At 39.1% G+C, this 22,210-nt stretch overlaps 1 protein-coding gene across 1 annotated transcript; it reads right to left on the minus strand.

Annotated features, from left to right (window-relative positions):
• Window positions 1-5,373: 5,373 nt before the first annotated feature.
• Window positions 5,374-20,932, minus strand: cpe (carboxypeptidase E). The gene is made up of 9 exons (XM_034898661.1): window positions 20,546-20,932; window positions 11,573-11,769; window positions 11,301-11,468; window positions 10,512-10,629; window positions 9,974-10,156; window positions 9,010-9,149; window positions 8,338-8,437; window positions 7,694-7,812; window positions 5,374-6,589 (listed from the first exon to the last, which is right to left on the minus strand). The coding sequence occupies exons 1-9, from the start codon at window positions 20,784-20,786 to the stop codon at window positions 6,491-6,493; spliced, it is 1,365 nt and encodes a 454-aa protein (XP_034754552.1). The 5' UTR covers window positions 20,787-20,932; the 3' UTR covers window positions 5,374-6,490.
• Between the last annotated feature and the right edge of the window lie 1,278 nt (window positions 20,933-22,210).

The raw sequence follows: 22,210 nt of genomic DNA on the forward strand, positions 1-22,210 counted from the left end.
TTGCATATCCTGTTGATAAACGTCTGATGATAAAATGATGTAGGCCAGACCTTTGCTTTTTTACACCCTTATGTTCCACATATTCCCCTAAAATATCGCCTTATCTTCAAAGTTAGAATTTTTTAATGACAAATAGGCTATCTGCTGTCTTTCAGAAATCTAGATGAGAAGATTGATACCACTCTCATGTGTGTGAAGATAGGAGCTGCTGGTGGGAAGTGATTAACCTAGCTTAGCATAAAGACGTGGGAAACGGCAAGCCAGGCCAAATCCAAAGTTCAAAACTACTTAACAGATACCTCTACCGGTCGCCAGATATATTTGGTACAGGTAAAGGTATGGGTCTCAGTACCAGTCTCCAGGAAGATGTGCACCATCAGCCCTAAATTCCATCAGGCCCGTCTGCGCTGCATTATGTCAACAATAGCCACCACCCAAAACAATGCTTGTTATTCCACTAGTTGTGACACAGCGCGTCCCTGAGCGAGCGAGAAGCGGCTCTCAGCTCCGATAAAAATATGTGGCAGGTCTATTTTTGACGTGAAACGTGAGGCTTTCAACAGGGAGTGGAAGGGCTTGGGCTTGAGCTCGAGTCAGGCAGGCAAAATGCTCCGCTTTGGATGCTCCCAGTGGGGTATGACGCATGGTGGACGATGGAACCAAAACCGCATCGTGGCAGATCCACTCCTGGTGAAATTTCAGGGTCACACTATTTCCCCCTGCTTTTAGCCTTTATGCTAAGGTAACCACTCAGGAAAAAATAATTCTAAAGTATTCCTTTAACAACATCACGTGTATCTGATTCTTTAAGTGCTTTATTAAAAATAAGCAAAAGTATATGACATGTACATTGTGTGAAGTACTCAAATCCAAGACGGTAAATTGAATAGTGACAGAGACAAAGAAGAATACTGAGCGAGCAATAACAGAATAAACCTCCTGTTCAAGTCGCTGCTCTGAAAGCCTAAGATGCTGTATGTGTATGTGTGTGTGTGTGTGTGTGTGTGTGTGTGTGTGTGAGAGTAAATGTAAACAGTAGTCCCTTGCTGACATAGCACTTCTTCAGGAACTTGGGATTGTGTGTGTGTGTATGTGTTTGTGGATATGTGTGTCCCGGCCTCTGCTCCCTACAGATATGCTTCCTTTCAGAAAGACTGTAGAAATAAGCAGCAAAGACCTTAATGTGTGTGTGTTTGTGTGTGTGTGTGTGTGTGTGTGTGTGTGTGTGTGTGTGTGTGTGAGAGACAATTTCTGTAGAAGCAACTTTGGCACACTGTAAAAAGTGATGTTTTTTTTCCAGCTTGTATAAACATTGTTGTTTGACTGAATCAGCTTCAAAGCTTTTTTTTATGAAGCACTTCTTAGAGCACTCAAACTCACTCTGTCACGTTTAGCAGATTCCTCACAGCTGTCAGTCTGCACCACCTATAGAAAAAGGGCATAATCAGCAGCGGCTCAGACCCTTACAGTGCAATCATATATACAGATAAGATTTACGAGCAAGGTTTACAAAACACTATCAGTAAAAGGAGTTAATTCCCTGAGTCTGTTTCCATGCATTGTTTTTCCTATTCAAGCAACTAGTAGCTGTAAGTTATAGTAACATAGGGCTGTGCAGTACTGCCTAAACACAGTAAACAAATTTATTTATTGTGACTGTCACAATTCTCACTCTCTGATTAATTCAGTGTACTGAAAATAGAACATTATTTATTGTGACTGAGTTATATTTATTCAACACATTCAGTAATTAACAACACTTTAATAATTTGTTTGCTAAAAGAAAAAAAAAAAAAAAAAAAATAGGTAAATCAAACTTTTGAGCCATTTTTTTTAACCATATCTGAAGCCTCTTTCCCAAAATTCAGCCTTGGTTCAGAATTACAGCCACTAGAACCAGTCTCACAATGAGCTTTCCTTAGTATGGGCCATTTATGAGTCTATCGCCATTTCTAGCCATGGGACCTTTAAGTAATCAGGGGTATTTAGAGTCAGTTATCCGCTAGTTTCATCTGTTAAAATCACAGTCATCTTCTCTAATCCCAAGAACACTAGTTCTGAGGCAATATTTCTCTCTCTCAGGAAAATAGTGACTAAGCGCATTTACCCAAAAGGTGAAATGTTGATATGTTCTGTTGTGTGTTCTTAGCGGTCCTTGGTGTTCTCATCACTGTCATTCTGTGACTTCATTTTGTACAATATTTCTTAAATATCAAATAAAAGATGACATGTACTTTTTGAAGAAGTAAATGGGATTTTCCAGTTAGATTAGGGTTCTGTAAAGATTGGCCTATAGGCATTTTTTGGGAGTCAGGGGGCTCTGAGGGGTAAAACCTCTCTTTAATGAAGAACATTCACAGAGTCCAAAATCACCACAACTAACAACAGCCACATCCTATGATGTGCTGGAATCCACATAATGATCCGTGACCAGGCAGTGAATCCTCCCGGAGGGACTGCAGAGACAAAGTTGGCTCTTCGAGTAGAACTCCTCTCAGTGATTGTCAGGTCATCAGCACACTACTGTCATCTACAGGATTAAAAGAGTAATAACAAAGAAAGATGGTGTGCTGTCACACTGGACACCTGGCCAGTGTAAAATGACATGATGAATCATGACATGACATGATGAATTTGTTATGCAGCAAAAACTATTTTTGATACATTAAAAACTAATTACAAATGATGTATAAGCTACTTTCCAACAGTCTCAAATCATGTGTGTGTGCAACAATGCTGCACACTTTTGGGTGAGAAAAACCAAAGTGAAATATCATCTCATAAAATGCACTTTTAAAAAAGACAACAAGAGTTTTCAACAAGAATAAAATGCAGTGGGGTTTTTTTTGTTTACAGGAGGGGTAGGAATACATATTATATATAGATATGCAGATTTTCTCAAATATTTGTGTTTTCTCTATAAAATGTCAGATAATATGTTAACCTGACTTAAATGATTAACCGATCATATAATTTGACTAATCAACTAATCTTTTCAGCTGTAATGCCAAAATGTGTATTTTTTCTTTTTTTCTTTTACTAACTAAAGTTAGGCCTACATGAAGCCGGCTTGTTTGTGTCATCTATTGATGTCTGACATCTCATTTGACTGTTGTTGACTGTCTGATCAGATTAAAATTCTGTGTGTGTGTGTGTGTGTGTGTCAGTGTGTTTGGCTGCTCTTTCCTAAAGCCAGAGCTGCTTGATCAATGGTATTGATGAGAAGATGCTAATAGCAGATGCTAATAGGGCCAGTATGACTAATAGACCGAGGGGGCCATTGATCTGCAGAGTTAGCATCTCATGCTAAAACAGCTGATTCAACTGCAGAGTTGAACTAAAAGTGCCACCGTTGCTGTGTGTGTGTGTGTGTGTGTGTGTGTGTGTGTGTGTGTGTGTGTTTGTGTGTGTAGGAGAACACAGTAAGAAATCCAGTATATAACTGTACACCTGGGTTCTTAGCTAAAGTCAAACTTGTATTCACATATAAACTCATAGTAACTCAGCTTTGACCATTGTGCAGCTTTGTTCATTAGAACTACAGGCTTAACATTAGCCCCTAACCAACCCTGATCTAGTTTTATATTCAATCCTTACATGAAAACCACTGTGGCCTTCAAACACCTCTTGGAGGTCTGTAATACATTTTGTTCGGAAATATTCTCAAATAATCATTTAACCTCATTGTAGTGTACTTAAGTCTAGATTCAGTTTCATTTAAGACTGTCATATTTAGTTGTTTATTGAAGTAGTACTTGCACAGTATAGAGACATATTGTACTGTGCAAAGCCATTGTAGAGAATCCATCACTGTAAAAGAAGACTGAAGAACCCTTTGCCAGATGTCATCTGAGAGATACACTCAGAGACAGTGTGTCATTTGTCATTTATTAAGACTAGGATTATTTACTTTGAGTCTTGAAGAACTGATACAGTCTTTCAAAAATTAACCTAACATTGCCCTCACACAATGCTCATGTTTTCTGACTTTAAACCTGAATTACTAATTGCATTAATACATCAAACCTGAACATCGAATCATATGAATTTTGGCCAGGATACCATACAATATATTCCAGCAAATATGTTATATTAAATTGACATGATACAGGCAGTATAACAAAATAAAATTGTGACAACATTAATATTTCAGACAAAATAGTGATGAATTTTATTTTACAGCAAATACAATATGTAGCATTAAATGCTCGAGGGCTCTAAACACAAATTAGCCAAACTATTTACAGTAACAAGTGTGCAGGAGGCTGGGTTACGACTCAATATAGTCTTGACTCCACTCCTGAAAATGTGGTTTTAACGTATAAATCACCAGACAATGCTTGAATTGTAATTGTTGTGTAATTTGTGATACCTACCTGTACTATTTCAATAATTAAATGAATTTCCATTGTCAGTAAAATAAAGTCAGACACCTTCCTGTCATCTGCCGTCAAGCACCAAACACCATTAATATTAGGAACTAGCTAGCTAACCGGTGAAGGTTGTAGCATCTGAAAGAGCTAGCACGTTAACGTTAACGTAACAATGAATTAGTTATCAGGAGTTGGTGAAGACCAAACCTGAGCTGAAAGAATGAGATAAAATTGGACTTACATTTGTCAGGTGGACTAAAACTCAACTTTAAGGGGGCAATAATGTTGTTCTTCATCTGTTGGGTGTGCGGGCGACTGTTAGCCGTGTTAGCCATAACAACTTTATCCAACCGGTGTTTCAGTGAATGGTGACAGCTGTGTAGGCCTACCTGTGTAGCCTAGTAGTTATTTGGCCCCCTAGCGTCCACAAATAGAACGGAGGCCTACAGACTCTCCATCTGGAGAGCAATCAAGGCTTATCTCATTTTATCATAGTTAGAGACATTTTGTAAGGAAATGTAATGTCTTGAAATGTAAAAATGTTTACCTATCCGTTTCAAATCATAAGAATTAATTTGATAATCACTATTAACAGCAAGTGACTTCAAATTCCTTTGGTTGATTAAATATTATTTTATTCCCACCCAAGACGGCAATCGACCTAAAGGAAAGATCCTAAATATTTTGTTGTACTGTACTTCATACTGTATTACTGTTACTGTAGGGGGCACCAACTAAACACATTTCAATTATATGTTTCCTTGCAAGCAATACATGTTCATGTTCAAATTCAGATAAATGTAACATTTACAAATGTTAAGTCCCTGTATAAGGGCTAGTGAGGAAAGTGCTGAGAGACAAACAGGATCTAACCATCAACTTGTGTTAAACTGCTCATTGAGACGTCCATTACATCACTTAATGCATGTAGGACAATCCCAGTTTCTGTCCGGAAATACTTTCACGAGAATGAGCTAAAACAAAGGCGACAAGACGGCAGTTTGACAACATAAAGAGGGGAGTTTTATTAATCAGTTAATTCTTTACATTTGTAACGGTTTTTATAGATATACATTCAATATATTCTTTCTGCGGTCTCGAACCAAATGAACTGCATCCATACATCATCTAGACAAGATTAGTGTTAGTTTATTTTTTGAAAAACAACTTGTACATGTACCACAGTTCCTCATGTACCACAGTATTTTACGTGTAGTAAACATACAAAGGAATGGCTTTAGACAGACTGAGGTGGACAGATTTATAGGTGGCCTTGTTTTTTTTGATGTTATGTAGTAACAAAAAAAACACACTTCTTGCTATACCTACAGTTCATAAATACAGTATATTGGCTACTATAACCGTTCATCTTGTGCTAATTTCAAAGCTGTGCTGCTGTCAGTTTAAAAAAAAAATCTCAACATCAATTACATACAGAGAAATGGGCTTGTCTGTATAGACGGTTTGCAATATGTTTGCAGTGATTTTACAGTGTTAATGTCCCATATTTTAAAACCATAGCATTGTATTTTTTATATTACAGAGAAAGAAACAGTGGTGTGTGTGTGTGTGTGTGTGTGTTTGTGTGTGTGTGTGTGTGTGTGTGTTGAATTAAAGTTAAATTACTTGGAATTGAAAGGGTGTTTTTTGTGTTGCATTTGTGTATTTTTACTTGAGAAACAGAGACAAATTAAAAACAGGAAAATAAATATGAATTACTTTGGACAGAGCCATGTGGCAATGATGTAAAAAGCTCTTTTACATACATAATTACTTAGTCACTCATTGGTTATATAGATGGGTGCCATGGTTACCAAATCACGTGTACGATAAAGAACACAATACCACAGAAATCAACACCGATCTCGCTGCCCTCAAACTACCTATAAATTCCTCCTGTGTCCGTCAGTACAAGTTTCTGTCTGTATGATACCCTACAGAAGTATGAGGCAAACCATTACATTGATAAACAGTAATAATCAATTAAAACAATGATAGAAAGAGAACAAAACAAATAAAGAGACAATATATTCTTTTTTTAGAGTGGACGGGCACACAGAATGTTGAATATATTACATCGATGTGCAGACGGTCCGATTATCAGCAAGACAAACGCTTTAGAAGTTCAGTGTCTCCGACATCATCTTCCACCAGTCCATCAGCTCCTCCCGCTCTTCCTCCTTTCTCTCCATCAGAGACTCCAGCTCAAAGTCCACCTGAGACGGAGAGAGAGCGACATGGAGACAGAGAAGATGTGAAGAAGTTTAAGATGCAGTAGTAGCAGTAGTTTTGAACTTTTCTTTTTTACAGAGCTTAATTTCTAGACATCCCACCAAAGACAGACTTTTTTATTTTTTAGATACTAAACTAAGCCTCGTTTTGGAGGGCTTGACTAATAAGGCTGTTCTTATTCTATAGTTAATAATTATTACCAAATCCCATGAAAAAAACAAAACCACCAGTGTGTTAGTCTGACTCTCGATAATCAATACATGAGTGTCTCTCAGCACCAAACCTTTCATTCATTTCTAAGACATAACTCTTTAATACGGGTACAAATAAGTACAGTAACACACATTTGTTGTTTAGGTGGGTATTTCCAATAAAATACACAAAACTGTACCGAGTGCATATATGTGGCTCACTGATGTGGTTTTAATAGTTTTGAACAACAATGCTTTCTAAGAATTAGCTACATAACTTTTTAGCTACACAGGCATTACTTATTAGCAGGAAACATTCATTATGAGTTTGATCTTTTTGTGGGATTTGTTGACAATATATGGTTATAAAATGAAGTGTTGTTAAATAGGAATTGCTTTGTTTTAAATAGTCACAAGCCAAAAAAAGTTGAGAACCTTGAAAGGATCAAATTTTATTCTGTTCGTCTTGGGTGCTTTTCAGTAGATAAACCCTCTCTGGATATAAACTGTTTGTAATGAACAAGGTGTAAATGAGGCATCAGATCCCAACCAGACACTTACTTCCAGGTTTTCAAAGGTTTTTATTTGCCATTTGTGCAGTTGTAAAAATTATTTTGACAGTGCAAGCATCACTCAAATACACAGTATCTTTTAAGCTGGAGGTGCCTGAATATAGTTATCAAGTTAAAGTTTTCCAAATATTCCTTAATTCCTTAAATATTCCTTATTATTATACTGTTTTCTTACTCTTTTGGAATACTTACAGTAAATCTGCAGTTTGCCTGAGACTGAACCAAAAATGCTATTTGTACAAGATGTAAACTACCATTTTAGAAACATGACGTGAGCACACAGTAAATGAGAGGCATGTTGGGTTGATTTGTCGGTGAGTCTTACCCTGGTTGCAGGGCTGTAGGAAACAGCCACCTTCTTGATCACAGTCAGGTATCCTGGGGCAGAGGCTGCTACTTTGTAGTTTCCTGGAGCCAGGAGACGCCAATAGTCTCCATCTTTGGCTGTAAAATACACATTTTGTCATTAGTACATGTAAATAAGAAACAAACGGAACATCCAACAGATCCTTGCAACAAAAAGTGTTTTGATTTACTTCCACTGTACTATGACGAGCAGATGTAAATAAAAATCAACTGCTGAAAAAGTGGTACAGTGCCAGCCTTGTCCACCAGATGGCGTTATAAGATCTTAACATTACATTTTTCACAGTCTGGCTCAATTGATGTACATTGCTGGGATAAAGCCTGACATCCGATTATCTCTCAAGTGCCAGATGTTCTTCCCTCTCGCTATCTCTGTCAGGATTTAGCTCGGTCCAGGAGAGGTGCGGTTGGTTCAAAGAAATACAAAAAGCAAGAGTGTTTTCTTCCCCTTTCCCAGAATAGATAGGTGGTCTAGCCACATCACACTGCAGCGCTGTGAAGATAGGTTCGGTATGCAAGACTACATTTCTCACATCCCATCACAGCTCATGTCAACGGGGTCTGGTTGTCAGGATTGTGTGAATTGGCACTCGATGCTGATACCTGTGGTGATGTCATGGTCGATGCCCTCCACAGAAATGCTGGCATTAGAGATGGGGTTTCCCTGAAGGTCACGGACAAAGCCCTTTACACCCCGGTGAACCTACAAACACACACACACACACACACACACACACACACACACACACACAAAGGCATAATCAAGGCTTGGTTCAAGGAAAGAGAAAAAACAAAAGAGAAACAAACAAATTACAAAAAATATTTAGATCCTTTACCCAACTGTGAAAAATATGGATCCTGGGAATAGAGAGAGAACTACAGCAACTTTCACCGGTGTTGAATCAGAAGATGTATCTTGAGTTTTTTTGTAATAATCCCACTCACAAGTTGTTTTATTTTAGCCCTACAGTATATCTTAACTTTCACTTTTTTTCTTAGATTCAGATTTTGCTTTCTTAGTAATTATTTAAAGTAATGAGCATTGTTGTTCATTGCCAATGACTTCTTATGTTATTGTTAACATACAAGACTAAGAAATAACCTTGAGCCTTTTTTTTTGAGCATCTTTATTTAGATTTTGAGTCATTGCTGTTTCAAATGGTAATTTGGCATTACCTCAAAGAATTATTAAAGCAAGATTCAAAACTACATTCCATTTACCAGCCAAACTAGACACGTTTAAGACATATTTATAGTCCTGGTGGTACTGCCAACCTGCTCAATGTAGTTGACCAGTGAGTTGCGGTTCTGCTCCCAATAGGACTTGAGTGTGTCCTCATTGGGGAACTTGTCACAGCTGAGCTCCAGAGTGATCTCAAAACAATTGCTGCTGAGGTAGTTGAAATCTTGCATTCCTATAATGGGTCAGTTAATAAAAAAAGGAGGAGAAAGAGAGCGATGCTGGTATTAATGAGAGAAAGTGGCATGAAGTAGAGCTGTTGCCTAGGACAGTAGTGAAGACACACAATTCAGACATTTGTAATTGAAACAGCCCCGTACATCTGGTTTTGTGATTTTCAGTCAGCTAACAGGGTTATAATGAGCTAGATTTTGTTAAAAAAGTACTTTAGACACATGATATTTTTTCAGTAACATTTTAAATAGAGCATGGCCAGTCCAACACACCAACAACTGATTTGACCTTACACACATAGATATATCTGCATTGTTGCTGATGCTGGATGATGAGTAACATTTTCCAGAACAGAAATGCCAAAGAAATGTTTGGGGTATTTGGAAAGTGTTGCCATTGCTTAACTTGTACGCTAGAGAGCACTGGCATACTTATTTTTTGACTGTAAAACGTCCCCATAAATGCATATCGTCTTTTGTATGAGAGGATCCTTATCAAAGATGTTCATGTGTTCATGTTGATTTGTAGATAGGGTACAGTAGAGAGTTAAAAGGAAATCCAGCAAGAAAAAGGAACGGGGGTGACATACAAAAAGGGTCCCTAGATTGATTCAAAAAGAGGACGCCGCGATTGCATTGTCAGGGCAACCAGAGCAACCTATGCTGTCCCGTTATATGTACAGTTACTCTCAAATTAATAATCAATCATTTCAATTTTAATATCGGCCTCAACCAAATCTAGCCCAGTTTTAGTCTGTGATCCCTAGGCGTTACCTATAAATCACCACATTACACACACACGTTTGGTGTGTGTAACGCGTCTTACCTCCTGGCACGCTGTACCAGGCCCCTCCGTTAGTGATGCCATCTTTGAAGCTGGAGTCATCATCGTTCTTACGGCAGGGAGCTCGGTTAGGGTCGGACATGACCGGGTTGTACATGGAGTAGGCCCTCGCCAGAGACTTGAACATCACATCATCTGGACTGGAACTGTACTCATGGGTAGAGCCTTAGAAGAGGAACGAGAGGGAAGGGAACAAAGTGCACAATGTTTAGATAACGCCTGTGATAAAGTATTAGTTCATTAAACACTTAAGCACATTAAATGTGTGACTGCGCAAACCCATTTTGTTAACTTGGAGTAATAAGGCCCAGGAAGCTTAGGAAGGAAAGAATTTCCATCTGATTTAAATTACAGTTAAAACATTCTGCAGTAAAAACTAATGAAATGTTTTTTTGTTTCATTCATAGGTCAACTATTTGTCTCATTAAATCATTGGAAACGTGTTATAAACAATTTAACAACCCAAACAGAAAAACAAGGGATGTGTTTGAGATTGTGCGTCCACATGTGTTGTATCTACCAGTGCGGGTCTCATCATATGGGTAGTTGGCCACCACATCTCCTCCATGCAGGTTAGCTGAGAGGACGAAGGGGATATCCATGATCCAGTGGATCACTGCCTTGGTCTCTGGGGCCAGCTGCAAAGGCAAAATTACTAATACTTTAAAATACACACTGCACCTGCAAACAAGTCAAAGAGGCAATTCTGGATCTAAACTATCAGCACATCCTACTTACACACAATAGATGTCTTATAAAGCATTAAAAGATTAGTATGGTCATATTTTCTTATTGATCCTACATCATCTGTGCCATAATGGTATCTTGTTAACAAAAACACATCACTCTGTTGCACTGGTTGGCCGGTTCCTAAAATGTACTTGAGTTCTGAAGTCCTGCAATCATTTTTGCAGGTATGTTTTCTGGCCACTTGGGGGCAGCAGAAACAACACAACACTGAAATATCACTTATTATCTCTTTTAGCCTATGCTTTTAGCTCAGTTTTTGGTCTCCACAAAATCCTGATCGACATATCTGGCTTTTATAGCTGCTAAATGCTCCACTAGTTGTTAACTGTTTCTGTCTGCTGTTTGGTACTAAGCAGATAGTGTACTGTTTGAGGGGGGGGGAGGGTTTGTAGCTTTTTCACTAAGGATGCCATGAGAACGGTGAGAGTGAACCAAAACAGTTATGTTATAAGCCCGACAGCTGCGGATTTAAGTGATAATTCTCTGTCTGTTGATCACTACAAGTGACTTTGTCCTTTAATCACATTTACTGTCTGCAGATGTGTGTCTGTTTGCGTACCTTGGTGTTTTCATCCACAGCCTTCTTCATGTTCTGCAGCAGGTGGTTATTGGCTCCACCCTCCCGCTCGTTGATGTAGATGATTCGGTCCAGATCAGGGAAGTTACGGTTCAGATCCACCCCCTGTGCGTTACTGCGACCGACAAACCAGTCTTTAATCTCTCCGGGCTGAGCAGGAAACAGGGAATGATGTTGAAACACACATAGCAGTCAAGGTAAGTGAGACAGTGTCTTTATGTACACAGTGTGTTTTTGTCTTTCCGTGTCATCACCTGTGAAGCAGCCTTCTCAAAGCCGTCTGGGTTCATGGAGGGCATGAAGTGGATCCGGGTGTTGTGGACGAGGTCGATGATGGTCTCGTTGCCTTGCTGGTACTGGTTGCACAGGTACTGAGCCAGGTAGATGAGCAGCTCTCGGCCCACAGCTTCATTGCCATGCATGTTGGCGATGTACTTAAACTCAGGCTCACCTGCAGGGAGGACAAAGACACTTGCTCTATTAGTGGGACACAGAAAGAGCTTTAATTCTACATTCTAAAAGGATCTTTACAGCTCAGAGTGAAAGGCTGAACTAAATTGGAATGAGACAGACAGGACCATTTTATAAAGAACAAGGATTTTCACACGGTTGACAATTTATGCACCTTTTTACGAGCTGCAATCAATTCATACTTCACTTTACAAAACACAACTGTGACACGTAATCACAATTGGAAACATCACGAAAACATCACAGGTGATCCTAGACACACACACACACACACACACAGGATCCTTATATTTGTCACACTCCAGCTGTGACGAACACACTGACTCAGCTGAAAGGTTAAACAGATTTAAACACTCCATTTGGACAATGAGGACCAATAGACAGTGAATCACTTATTGAGTGACACTGTCACAGAGAGTTGGGTTTCCTGAATCGAGTTGGAGTGACAGGTCTGGGGTCTGATTCCACTACATCACAAAGAGTTTGACTCTAGGACATGATGTTACAAAATTTGGGATTTTTGCTACGTTTAAACCTCCAGCTGCGTGCAGCTTGCAATCAATGAGTCGAAATGAAATAAAAAACAGGAAAAAGCAGCAAATACTTACATTTGATACACTGGAGTCACCGATTATTTGTCATTTTATTCTCGGTAAATTACTCAACAAATATCAAAATTGTTCTTGATTAACCAACTTATCATTTCAATCTTACACCACTTCTGCTGATGCTTTCTGAATCTGATGGCTTAAAAATATTACAGACCCTTTACCTTCCTTGCTTTTGTTTATCAAAGTAGACATTGGTTTTATATTTGAGAGCTATTTATTACTTAAAGCATGCTCAGTAAAACTGTGTTTTAATGACCAGGGTGCTAACTATTTGTTTGATAAACTAAAAGAAATAAAAAATTAGCCGTTAATTCTCTTTATGCATGCAAATACAAACACATTTACATTAGCATGAGGGGATTTCTACCAAGGGGCTAAGGTCCTATAACAAAAGTATGACAAAGTATGAGCTACAGTTTACAGTGTGCACTCTTTTGATTAACTACAAACCAGAGAATTGTGGCTTTTTGTGGCATAAAGATAACTTCTCCAATGCGCTGAAGAATGAAGAAAATGTCTTTTGTTCAGATCGGTTACAAGTTATGAAATGTTACCCAAGAGCAGCAGATGGTGAGGGGGTGTGTGTGTCTGTTTGTGTTTTGAAGCCAAATTGCAGCAGGGGTCCAGTTTGAGAGGCTTTTTGTGTGTGTTTACATTGTTTTTACCTCTACTCTGATTTAACAATGTTCTTTTTTCACCTATTTAAACTTTTCCAATCACTAAATTAAATTGTGTTGCCTGGTTATATAAAAAAAATGCTTTTAAGATGCAAGTGCAAATGTGTGTCAATATTTTCACATTTGCATGTTTTTGAACAATTTAAGTGTTTTTCTTTGAGTGTTTGATGTATCCCAGTGGCTACACACACACACACACACACACACACACACACACACACACACACACACACACACACACACACACACCACCCAGTACATGCGCACACACACACACAGCCCAGCACACATCTGGTAGTCAAGTTATTTTTAAACACTTGAATCTGCTTGCTCTAATGATTTCAAGACTACAATTAACTCTTTCTGTTCTGACGTTGGTGTATGGTTTTTACAGGCGTCACAGGCCTTACAGAGCTGGCAAACACACACACACACACATCCACACACACACACACATACACACAGACACTTTGAAGTTGGACTCTGCCAAAATGAATTACCATGATTCAAGCTATTACACACATGCTCAGTATCTGGAGACCTTTCCTTTCTCCAACACATCCATACGTCCTTTTGTATTAGTATCATTGATTGTCATTTTTTGCCAACTCACGATTATTTAACAGCTCTGTTTACTCTATTTACATACATAGGTTCACATTTTTGACCACAGGGTTTTTGCACAAAGGCAACCATAATGTGTTACTGTGTAGGAGGAACAAATCAAATTGTCATTTTCCTTGTGGAGCAGAATATTCATTAATTCCTCTTCTGTGTCAAGCTGGCTGTACCTCACTGAGCTTTTATTCTCTTGTGCGCAAACATATCCTCACACGCAAAAAGGAAAATAAATAGTGCACAGGATCTCTGTTACATGAGAAACTCCATTCGACAAGTTGTAACCACATATATCGGCACATGTAGTTTTTGGACAGTTCACTTCTGATGTAACAACAACTTCCCCATTAGTGTTTTAGAAACAAAGTTCACAGGTGAACTCATTACATGTAAAACATTTCATATGTGGTTAATGCACACTAGTGGTGGCGTAAAACAAAAAAGATGGACAGTGTGCACACATTCAACCCAAATTGGGTAGAGGCAAAGAAAAACTGCAACGTACAAAGGCAAAGGAGGGGTAGTCCGCAAACTAATTATTGCAAGCTTCCGAAGATTCAAGGATGCAGAATTTGGACTTTTAAGGATCTTCTTTGGGCAAATATTTGATGGGGTTACTTGTTTTGACCACAACATGTTTTTTAGAATTATTAAGAATATAAGAGTTTACACAGTGACTCAGAGCTCAGTCTTAAAAAGTCTTGTTTTGTCCAAGGTCCCAGTCCAAAACCCATATTATGTGTTCAGTTTGCAATGATATGAAACAGAGAAAAATAGCAATTTTTCACCTTTCAGAAACTGGAGAATGATTTTTGTTTGATAAATTAGTTTACAGTAATGCTTTTTCAGTTATCAAAACAGTGCATTGTTTGTCACTCAACTGATTAATTGTGTCCGCTTTAGTAACCTGTGTTTTTGTACAAATGTGGGTAAACTTAAAGAAGAACTTGAAGGTGGAGGGTTTTATTTTTTCAAATTTGCGAGCTTGCGTTATTTAGTTTGTAGGCAACCGCTCCTTTTCCTTTGTTTTTTTGCATTTCACATGTGAAAACATATGAGAGAGCGGTGGAGATCTACACAATGTGTGTGAAAGTCTGATGGGGCACAGCTCCTCGCGTAAACTTTCCACTCTCCGCAGGTCGATGTATAACATCTGAGGCTGACAAAACACATCGCATCATCTTTCGCTTTGTCAGGATTCATCAAACGTGCCTGGCAGGTGATCAATAAGGTCTCCTAGGTGACCACGTAATAATGACTGCTGCTGCAACGTCATTAGGGAAGCACCACATTAACCTGCTCTCAGTCGTCGTGGCAACCCTGACAGGGCAGGTGCTTAGGGAGACAAATCAACTCAAAGGTTGAGTAAACACTCTCACTCTGCGTCTGTCTGCCTGTCTTGTGCTCGTGTACACACACACTCATACAGACAAGCAGTTTGTTAACTCTAAATGACTTCCAGCTCTGACATCAGATATTACACAGACATAGAGCACCACGCAGTTAAAATAAAAAACTGAAACATAACAAGAAGTTAAATAATAAACCTTCTCCTAGCTGTTCCACCTGCTTCTGTAACTCAACAAGTGATTTTTTATAGTTTATTTTCAACAAATTCTGTGTTAGAAGTTGTGTTGCATATTTCCTAAGTCTGCAAATAATAATTTTTTATATATATATTGATTAATCTACAAATTATTTTCTTGATTAATTGTTTGGTGTGTAAAATAATTTAGAGTAAAGTCATAAAAAAATGTTTTAAATGCAAACGGTTATGCCTTATGCCAAAACGCAAAGAGATTCAGTTGGCAATTACTGGATTATCAAAAGAGTTACTCCTCCAACAAATGTATTAATCCACTAATTGTTCCAGCTAATTTGAGGTCCATATTTTACATTAACTGGTATAGGACAGTAGTACAATTCTACACTTCTTCATTTAAGCCAAGAGATGCAACAACTACCATTGTGTTAGCATCATCCAATAACCTATCCCATGAGCCCTAGCGACTGGTATCCCTTCAAAGCCTTGCAGGGGCTGTAGCTGCTGATTGCTAACAAAATAACTGAAGTTAGGTAAAATGCAAACAGTGTTATGAAATGCTTAGAAAATTGAAAACCCAATCAACATGTTTCAGATTTTTGAGAAAGGCTAATAGAAGATACCCTGTAGAAGAAAACCTACTGAATCCAACAAAATCCAATAAAAAAGTATGTAAAAACTAAATAAATTAAAAAAGAAGCACGTGAAAAGAAGCACAACATGACATGAAGTGACATCACGCAGAAGGTTGAGATGCACCATATGAAGCATGCAAACCATACAAAAACAAATTGCAAGATAGCAAATAGTGATAAAGAAAATAGAGAGAAAAAGAGATATGGTGGAAAAATAAAGAAACTTAAAATATATGCAAGAAAAAGCAAGAAACGCATGGACTAAATGTACTATCTGAGCACAGTGAAGGCAGAGAGGAGGAGGATGCATGTTGGTGTCTGATGTATAATAAATGATCTCTGACTGGTGCCTTGGCCTTTCTCTCATCTTCTTTCTGTTCCTGCCTCTCCCTTATTCCCTCTGCACTCTTTTGCCCATTCCTTTTCTTCTCCCTTGTCACCCTTACACACATTTCCCGGTTTCTCAATTATAATTCCTCTCTTTTTTGTCTCCAGCTCTTCTTCTCAGCTGTTTTTGCTATCTCTTCTTACGGAGGCTCCTCACAGCTAAAATATCCAAACAATGCACCGGGTTTATACTCTATTCTCCTCTATTGTAATGTGTAATATTAAACCCATATCTGCCTGCGTTTCACTTTATATTCAATATGTCATTTGATACGACCAGATCCCGCAGTGTGTCTGGCTGCTATACACTTTGACTGAGCTGACCTGTGAGCGTGCTCACCGGGGATTACATACTTCCTCCGTCATCTGATAAAACAGTCCAGAGTCTCCCCCACATGAGATGGTCTCTACAGCATACTGGATGAAGCAGTCCCTCATAGGCCTACTGACGTGATTTTTTTCACCTTCAGACAAAACCAAACCCATTACAAGATAGGGTTTCTCATCATACTTGAAGCTTTCTGAATACTTCCAGACATGAGAGTCAAAAGAGTTTAACCAGAGCCCATTTCACTGGAAAGAAACACCCCTTTTCAGCTCTTCTACACAAATATGACCTTGCTGCAAGAAGAAGAACATCTCCTTCTAATGAGAAAACATGTCACCAATGTTTAGTAGTGGAAGAAGTATTCAAAGTAGCAATATCACATTTTAAAAATAAAAGTCATGCTTTCAAAATCGTACTGTGGTAAACATACATTGTAATTATAATCATCAAAATGGACTTAATGTAAAAAAGTAAACATCGTGATTCAGGACGTCTTGTGAGTTCTATTAATGCGTTTGTATATACACTATATTATACTGTTGAATTGTATTAAAGATGTTTGAACGTGTACTTTTAATTTCTTTGAATACTTTTGTCATCATGTGTTTTAAATGTAAAATGTAGTCTGTAAGTATAAAGTACCATTTACCAGACATTCTCGAGTAAGTATCACAAAATTAAAGCAAAAGTGTGGCATACCACTCGGATATCTGCACGCTAAATGTGAAGCTAGCAGCTGGTTAGCTTAGCTTAGCACAAAGACATGAAACAGGGGGAAACAATGAGCATGGGTCCATCCAAAGGTTACAAAGAAGCCAACCAGCACCAATAAATCTTTGTTTAGCCTGTACAAAAGTGTGAAAATTACAATTTGCTATATTATGGGGGGGTTATGTGATGGGGGATTTCTCGTCACTGAGCAATTGCCTGGCAACCAGCTGAGACTCCAGAAAGTTACAGTGCTAGTCCACCACATAACCAGCTGGAAAATGGCAAATTGCCACTTTTTGTTAAAAATGAGAGTTAGAGGTGCTGGTAGATGGATTTTTGTTTACGTTGGAGCCTGCAAGCTATTTCTAGCCTTTGCGCTAAGATAAGCTAAAAGGCTGCTATTTTTAATGGCTAGATAGAACAAAATGTTATAAACCCTCCCAGTCGTGTTTGTTTTAGTCTACTATCCTTTTAGCTCTGTTTAAGTCTACTCAACACCAACTCCTGAGGGAAATATCTGACTCTTTAACTGCTGGATGTTCCACTTTCTCCACCGGTGTCTGCCGTTTGGTGTTGGGCAGGTAGCACTGCTAGCTAGAGATTCTTAGTTGACAAAAGTTACCTGCTGCAGATAGAAACACTGAGAGTAAACCTTAACAGTAGGCTATTAGCAGGCCATAAAACTAAAACCAAGACACTATCAAGCACAGTAGAGCTAAGGGAAACTGCAGTACAAGTGTCCCCTTTCACATACAAGTTGTGATCCATTGCCAATATGAAAATAATTATCATTATAGGTATATATGTTATAATTTAAGAACAGCACTTGAGTTACTTTAGTTAGGTCTACTTCCCACCACTGTTCATACTGCTCACTGTACATTAACATTTACAAGAAACCGGTGTGTTAACAGTCTTGGCCATAGGCACTTCCTGTGCCGCAGTGTTCGACAGATGGCTGCTTACTGACAGATGCATGAGCCCAGAACCGGCGTCCTTTGGAGCCGGCCAGCCAACCAACCACGAGCTGCCTGTCAGCTCAGTGCACTAAGCCGATCTGTTGCCCCGGCAACTGCTATTTCGACTCCACCTTGGAGTTTCAATACATTGCGGGCGGGGTCTGATGAAATATTGGTAGGTCACCTAAAAGAAGAAGCTTAAAAAAACGTTCTGTTTTTTTTCGATTTTACACACACACACACACACACACACACACACACACACACACACACACACACACACACGCACACACTCATCACTATCTCTTCACCCACTGACACTGAAACCATAATCTTCTTCCTTCACTGTCCTTGGCCCTGTCAGTCTCTGGTGCTCTTCTTCTCTCTTTCCTTCATTGTTTCTCCCCCTTATTGTTGCTCTGTTTTGCTCAGCAGAGGTGGAAGGAGAGGAGAGGAGGGTGGAGGGGGGAGGGGGGAGGTGCTGCCCCTGTTGGTGAAGTAGCGGCTTGGAAAGTCATCTGGTATTAATAAGGTCCCCACATCGCTACTGTGACTCATGCCTGTGCACACCCACCAGACTATTACGGGCTTATTTAGTACGCACATGCAGCCATTAGACTCTCTGACCATGCAAGCACCTAAATACACACAACCTGCGGTGCTCGGTTAAGACCACACAAATACACCCAGAGAAGAAAATATACCTTTACACAAAAATGCAGCATGAGACATACAGCTGAAACACCACAAACTAGACCGTCAACCATATATACACCGGAATTACAGGCAATGTCTTTTTTCTTCTATTGAGGGCTCTGTTTCAGGATTACTTGGATGAAATGAATCACTTCCTGCTGTATGTAATAGTTAAATCTCCTGTTTAGAGTGTTGGACAGCAATCACTGACCTGTACCCAGAAATTAAATAAGGTTGAATGCACTGCGGGCTAATCCGTACAGGTTGCATTATTGCTCTACTAGGTGTCAACACAGTGTCTTCTCACTATCAGGAGGAGTACAGAGTGTACCTTTTTATTTAACACTTTAAGCACAATTTCATTTGGGTGGTGCACTGGTTGTTTGATTTGGGTAAATAGTAACATTGTAATGTCTTTATAAACTACAAGATGTCAGGCTTCGTCGGGGATTGAACAATAAAGTCCTGGACTTGTTTACGTCATAGTGCCTTTCACAATCCTACAACTTTTGTCAAGATGGAGAAAACGTCCTACTGATATAGTGTTATTTAATGCCAGACTGAAATTAGACACAAACACAAAGAAGTAAAGGAACATTTCAGAGAATTTGACTCTGTGTTTGTTTCCATCACACAAACAGCATGGGATCATTTCGGCACGTCCTTCATTGACTTTTAAAATGTGTGATCTACTTCAGCTGCTTTATGGCCAATATTCTGAAACCATCATATTTATTTCAAAGTGATCTCCTAAATGGATCTTTAAATTGTAATGCATATAAATACACATAATGTGGATGGTTCCTCTATTTAGGCGTGACATTAGAAAAAGAAGTGAATGTGTCTAAAAAACAAGTTTGGCCCGCAGTAGGTGTGTAAACTGCCCTTCAAATATCTTCTTTTATGGTTTCTTCTGGCCTACAGTCCAGCCCTGAAGAAGTGTGGTGGAGATAATGGGAAGTCATGACATAACTCAGCTCCACTAAGGAACCGTCATAACTGTTCTAACCCTATCAGGACTTCATTTAATATTCAGTCAAATGCTCACTCTTTGAAATGCTGTGTGCATGAACTGTGTTCTCTGATATGTTGAAGCCAACTGCTGATACATCTGCTTTTGATTGGAAGGGACGTTGATTGAAAACGCAGCCAAATCAGTTGTGGCATGATCCACTGCCTTTGGGATGTTTTTTCTCAGCATCACGACTCGGAACAAACCCGAAGAGATCTTTATCAACCAGCAAAATGGCGGCTACGGGTGGCTGATCCTCACAATCTATCTAGATTCCTCTGAAGTGATGCAGCAGGCTGCGCTCAGCGTTACTAACGCACGGGCACGACGCACCTGCGCTCCTCCTCTAGCTGTCGTTTCAGCACACATCAGCCACACTCCTCGTTTCTGGATAATAACCTATAACCCTCACATTCAATAAGAGCATCAGCTTTATGCGCAATAGTGCGTGATGTGTTTGTGTTATCACAGCGTGTGGTGATGGGTTCCTACAGTGAAGGAAAGCGGGAACAAAGGGAGAGGGATGGGGTGCACATTCGCCGCATTATGTAGCAGACTTTTTGCATGCGTAAAACTGACCAGGCTCGTGCGTCCCGGGGTTGTCCGTCATCTCTAGCACCAGCAGCTCGCGGCCCTCGAAGCTCTCCCCGATGGTGTAGATGCGGGTGATGGTCGGACACTGCAACCACACCGACACCAGCGCCTTCCGCAGCTCTTCATAGCGGTGGTACTCGAAGGAGATCTCACCCTCGGTCCCGGCTGCGCTGACCAGAGCGACCACTGCGGCCCCGAATAAAACTAGCGAGGTGAAATGTTTCATTTTGCCGTGTCCTGTTTTCCTTGGGCCCTGTGTGTGTGTTTTGCCTACCTTGGTCCCAAGCCTTGTGTACTGCAGCCTCGCTTAAGGCTATAAATATTTCTCCCTCTGCTGATCTCTCTCTCTCTCTCTCCGTCCGTGTGTGATGCGCTGCTGTACCTGAGCGCAGACTCCCTCCAGAGGCAAGCCCGACAGAAGATTCTCACATCCGGTTACGGTTTTCAAAATAAGAACTTGTTTTTCAAGTCCAAGTGTGTATTTGTTTATAATATAAAAGGCAATCATTTTTATGTAAGTGCAAATATAAAACATAACATGTGAAACATAAATAAGTGCCAAAGATGTGAACTGGTTAACAATAAGTTGCAATCCAACTGCTAAAAGCATATTATAAACTGTATGTAGGACGGATGTAAATGAAATCTCTACAAAAACAATAATAATTATAATAATAAAGAAATTATGAAATAATCAGACATAATAGACATTCACGGAATGTAAAATAATCCAATTAATTGTTGAAACTCATCTTACTGTTGTGTAGACGCAATGTTGTTTGCGATTGTAGTTTCTTGGAACTTAGCTGTATTTCATGATCTGCACTGTTGGTCTTGATTGACAAAGACTGTTAAGAAATAAAATGGTCAGTGGGGAAAACATGCAGCAGACTTTTTGAAAGGACATTTTGAAGAAGAAAAAAATGCTAAAATGAAACAAACGTTGCAAGATTTGCAAAATGTGTTATTGTGAAAAGAAGCAGCAAGAAATCAAAATGCCTATAGCCTAATAAAAAAATATTTGTTTGTTGGGCTATTTCATATTACACATTTGATTTATTTTACATTGCATTGATTTGCAAAAACAATCAACAGATTTAATAATAATGGAAATCATTGTCAGTTACAACCCTACTGCATACCCAAACTATTATTTCTACTAGTATTAGTGTTTTTCTACTACAGAGAAGGAAAGTAAATACAACTCATGAAAAATTCCTCCCAAAATCATTACGCTGGTGGAAACAGAAAATAAAGTGTGTCGAATACATAATAAAGTAATTCGTTTGATTAATTCAATTTATTCATGCATTTTAGAGTGTATTTGGACCATCTTATGCATTGGTTTTATGTTGTTTCTTAACTTTTAAAGTTTTGTCCAAAATATAAAACTGCCTCACTTCCGGTTTGGTACCTGCTGCTGCTGGTTGACTTGACGCAGCAGTAGGGGTGTGTCCACAGTGCAGCAGAGAGGAGATGAAGGAAAACCTACAGAATACACTCGCGAAATCAACCTCTTTCTCAGTGTCTACTGAAAAACACAACACTCAGAGAAGCTTCAGATCTGTGATGGTAATCTTAGACAGAATCGTCTAAACCATCAGTGTAGAACTGGGTTTTTGTGTCAATGATGAACAATATCTACTTAAT

The sequence above is a fragment of the Etheostoma cragini genome, chromosome 2 (assembly GCF_013103735.1).
Source record: "Etheostoma cragini isolate CJK2018 chromosome 2, CSU_Ecrag_1.0, whole genome shotgun sequence".
Taxonomy (NCBI): Eukaryota; Metazoa; Chordata; class Actinopteri; order Perciformes; family Percidae; genus Etheostoma; species Etheostoma cragini.

Excerpts from the sequence above, each read along its gene's own strand:
- cpe (XM_034898661.1), bottom strand. The coding sequence starts at position 20,786 with ATGAAACATTTCACCTCGCTAGTTTTATTCGGGGCCGCAGTGGTCGCT. Across the intron at positions 10,630-11,300 it reads CTGTGGATGAAAACACCAAG|CTGGCCCCAGAGACCAAGGC; the intron begins GTACGCAAACAG and ends TTGCCTTTGCAG. Across the intron at positions 9,150-9,973 it reads CTGGTACAGCGTGCCAGGAG|GAATGCAAGATTTCAACTAC; the intron begins GTAAGACGCGTT and ends GACCCATTATAG.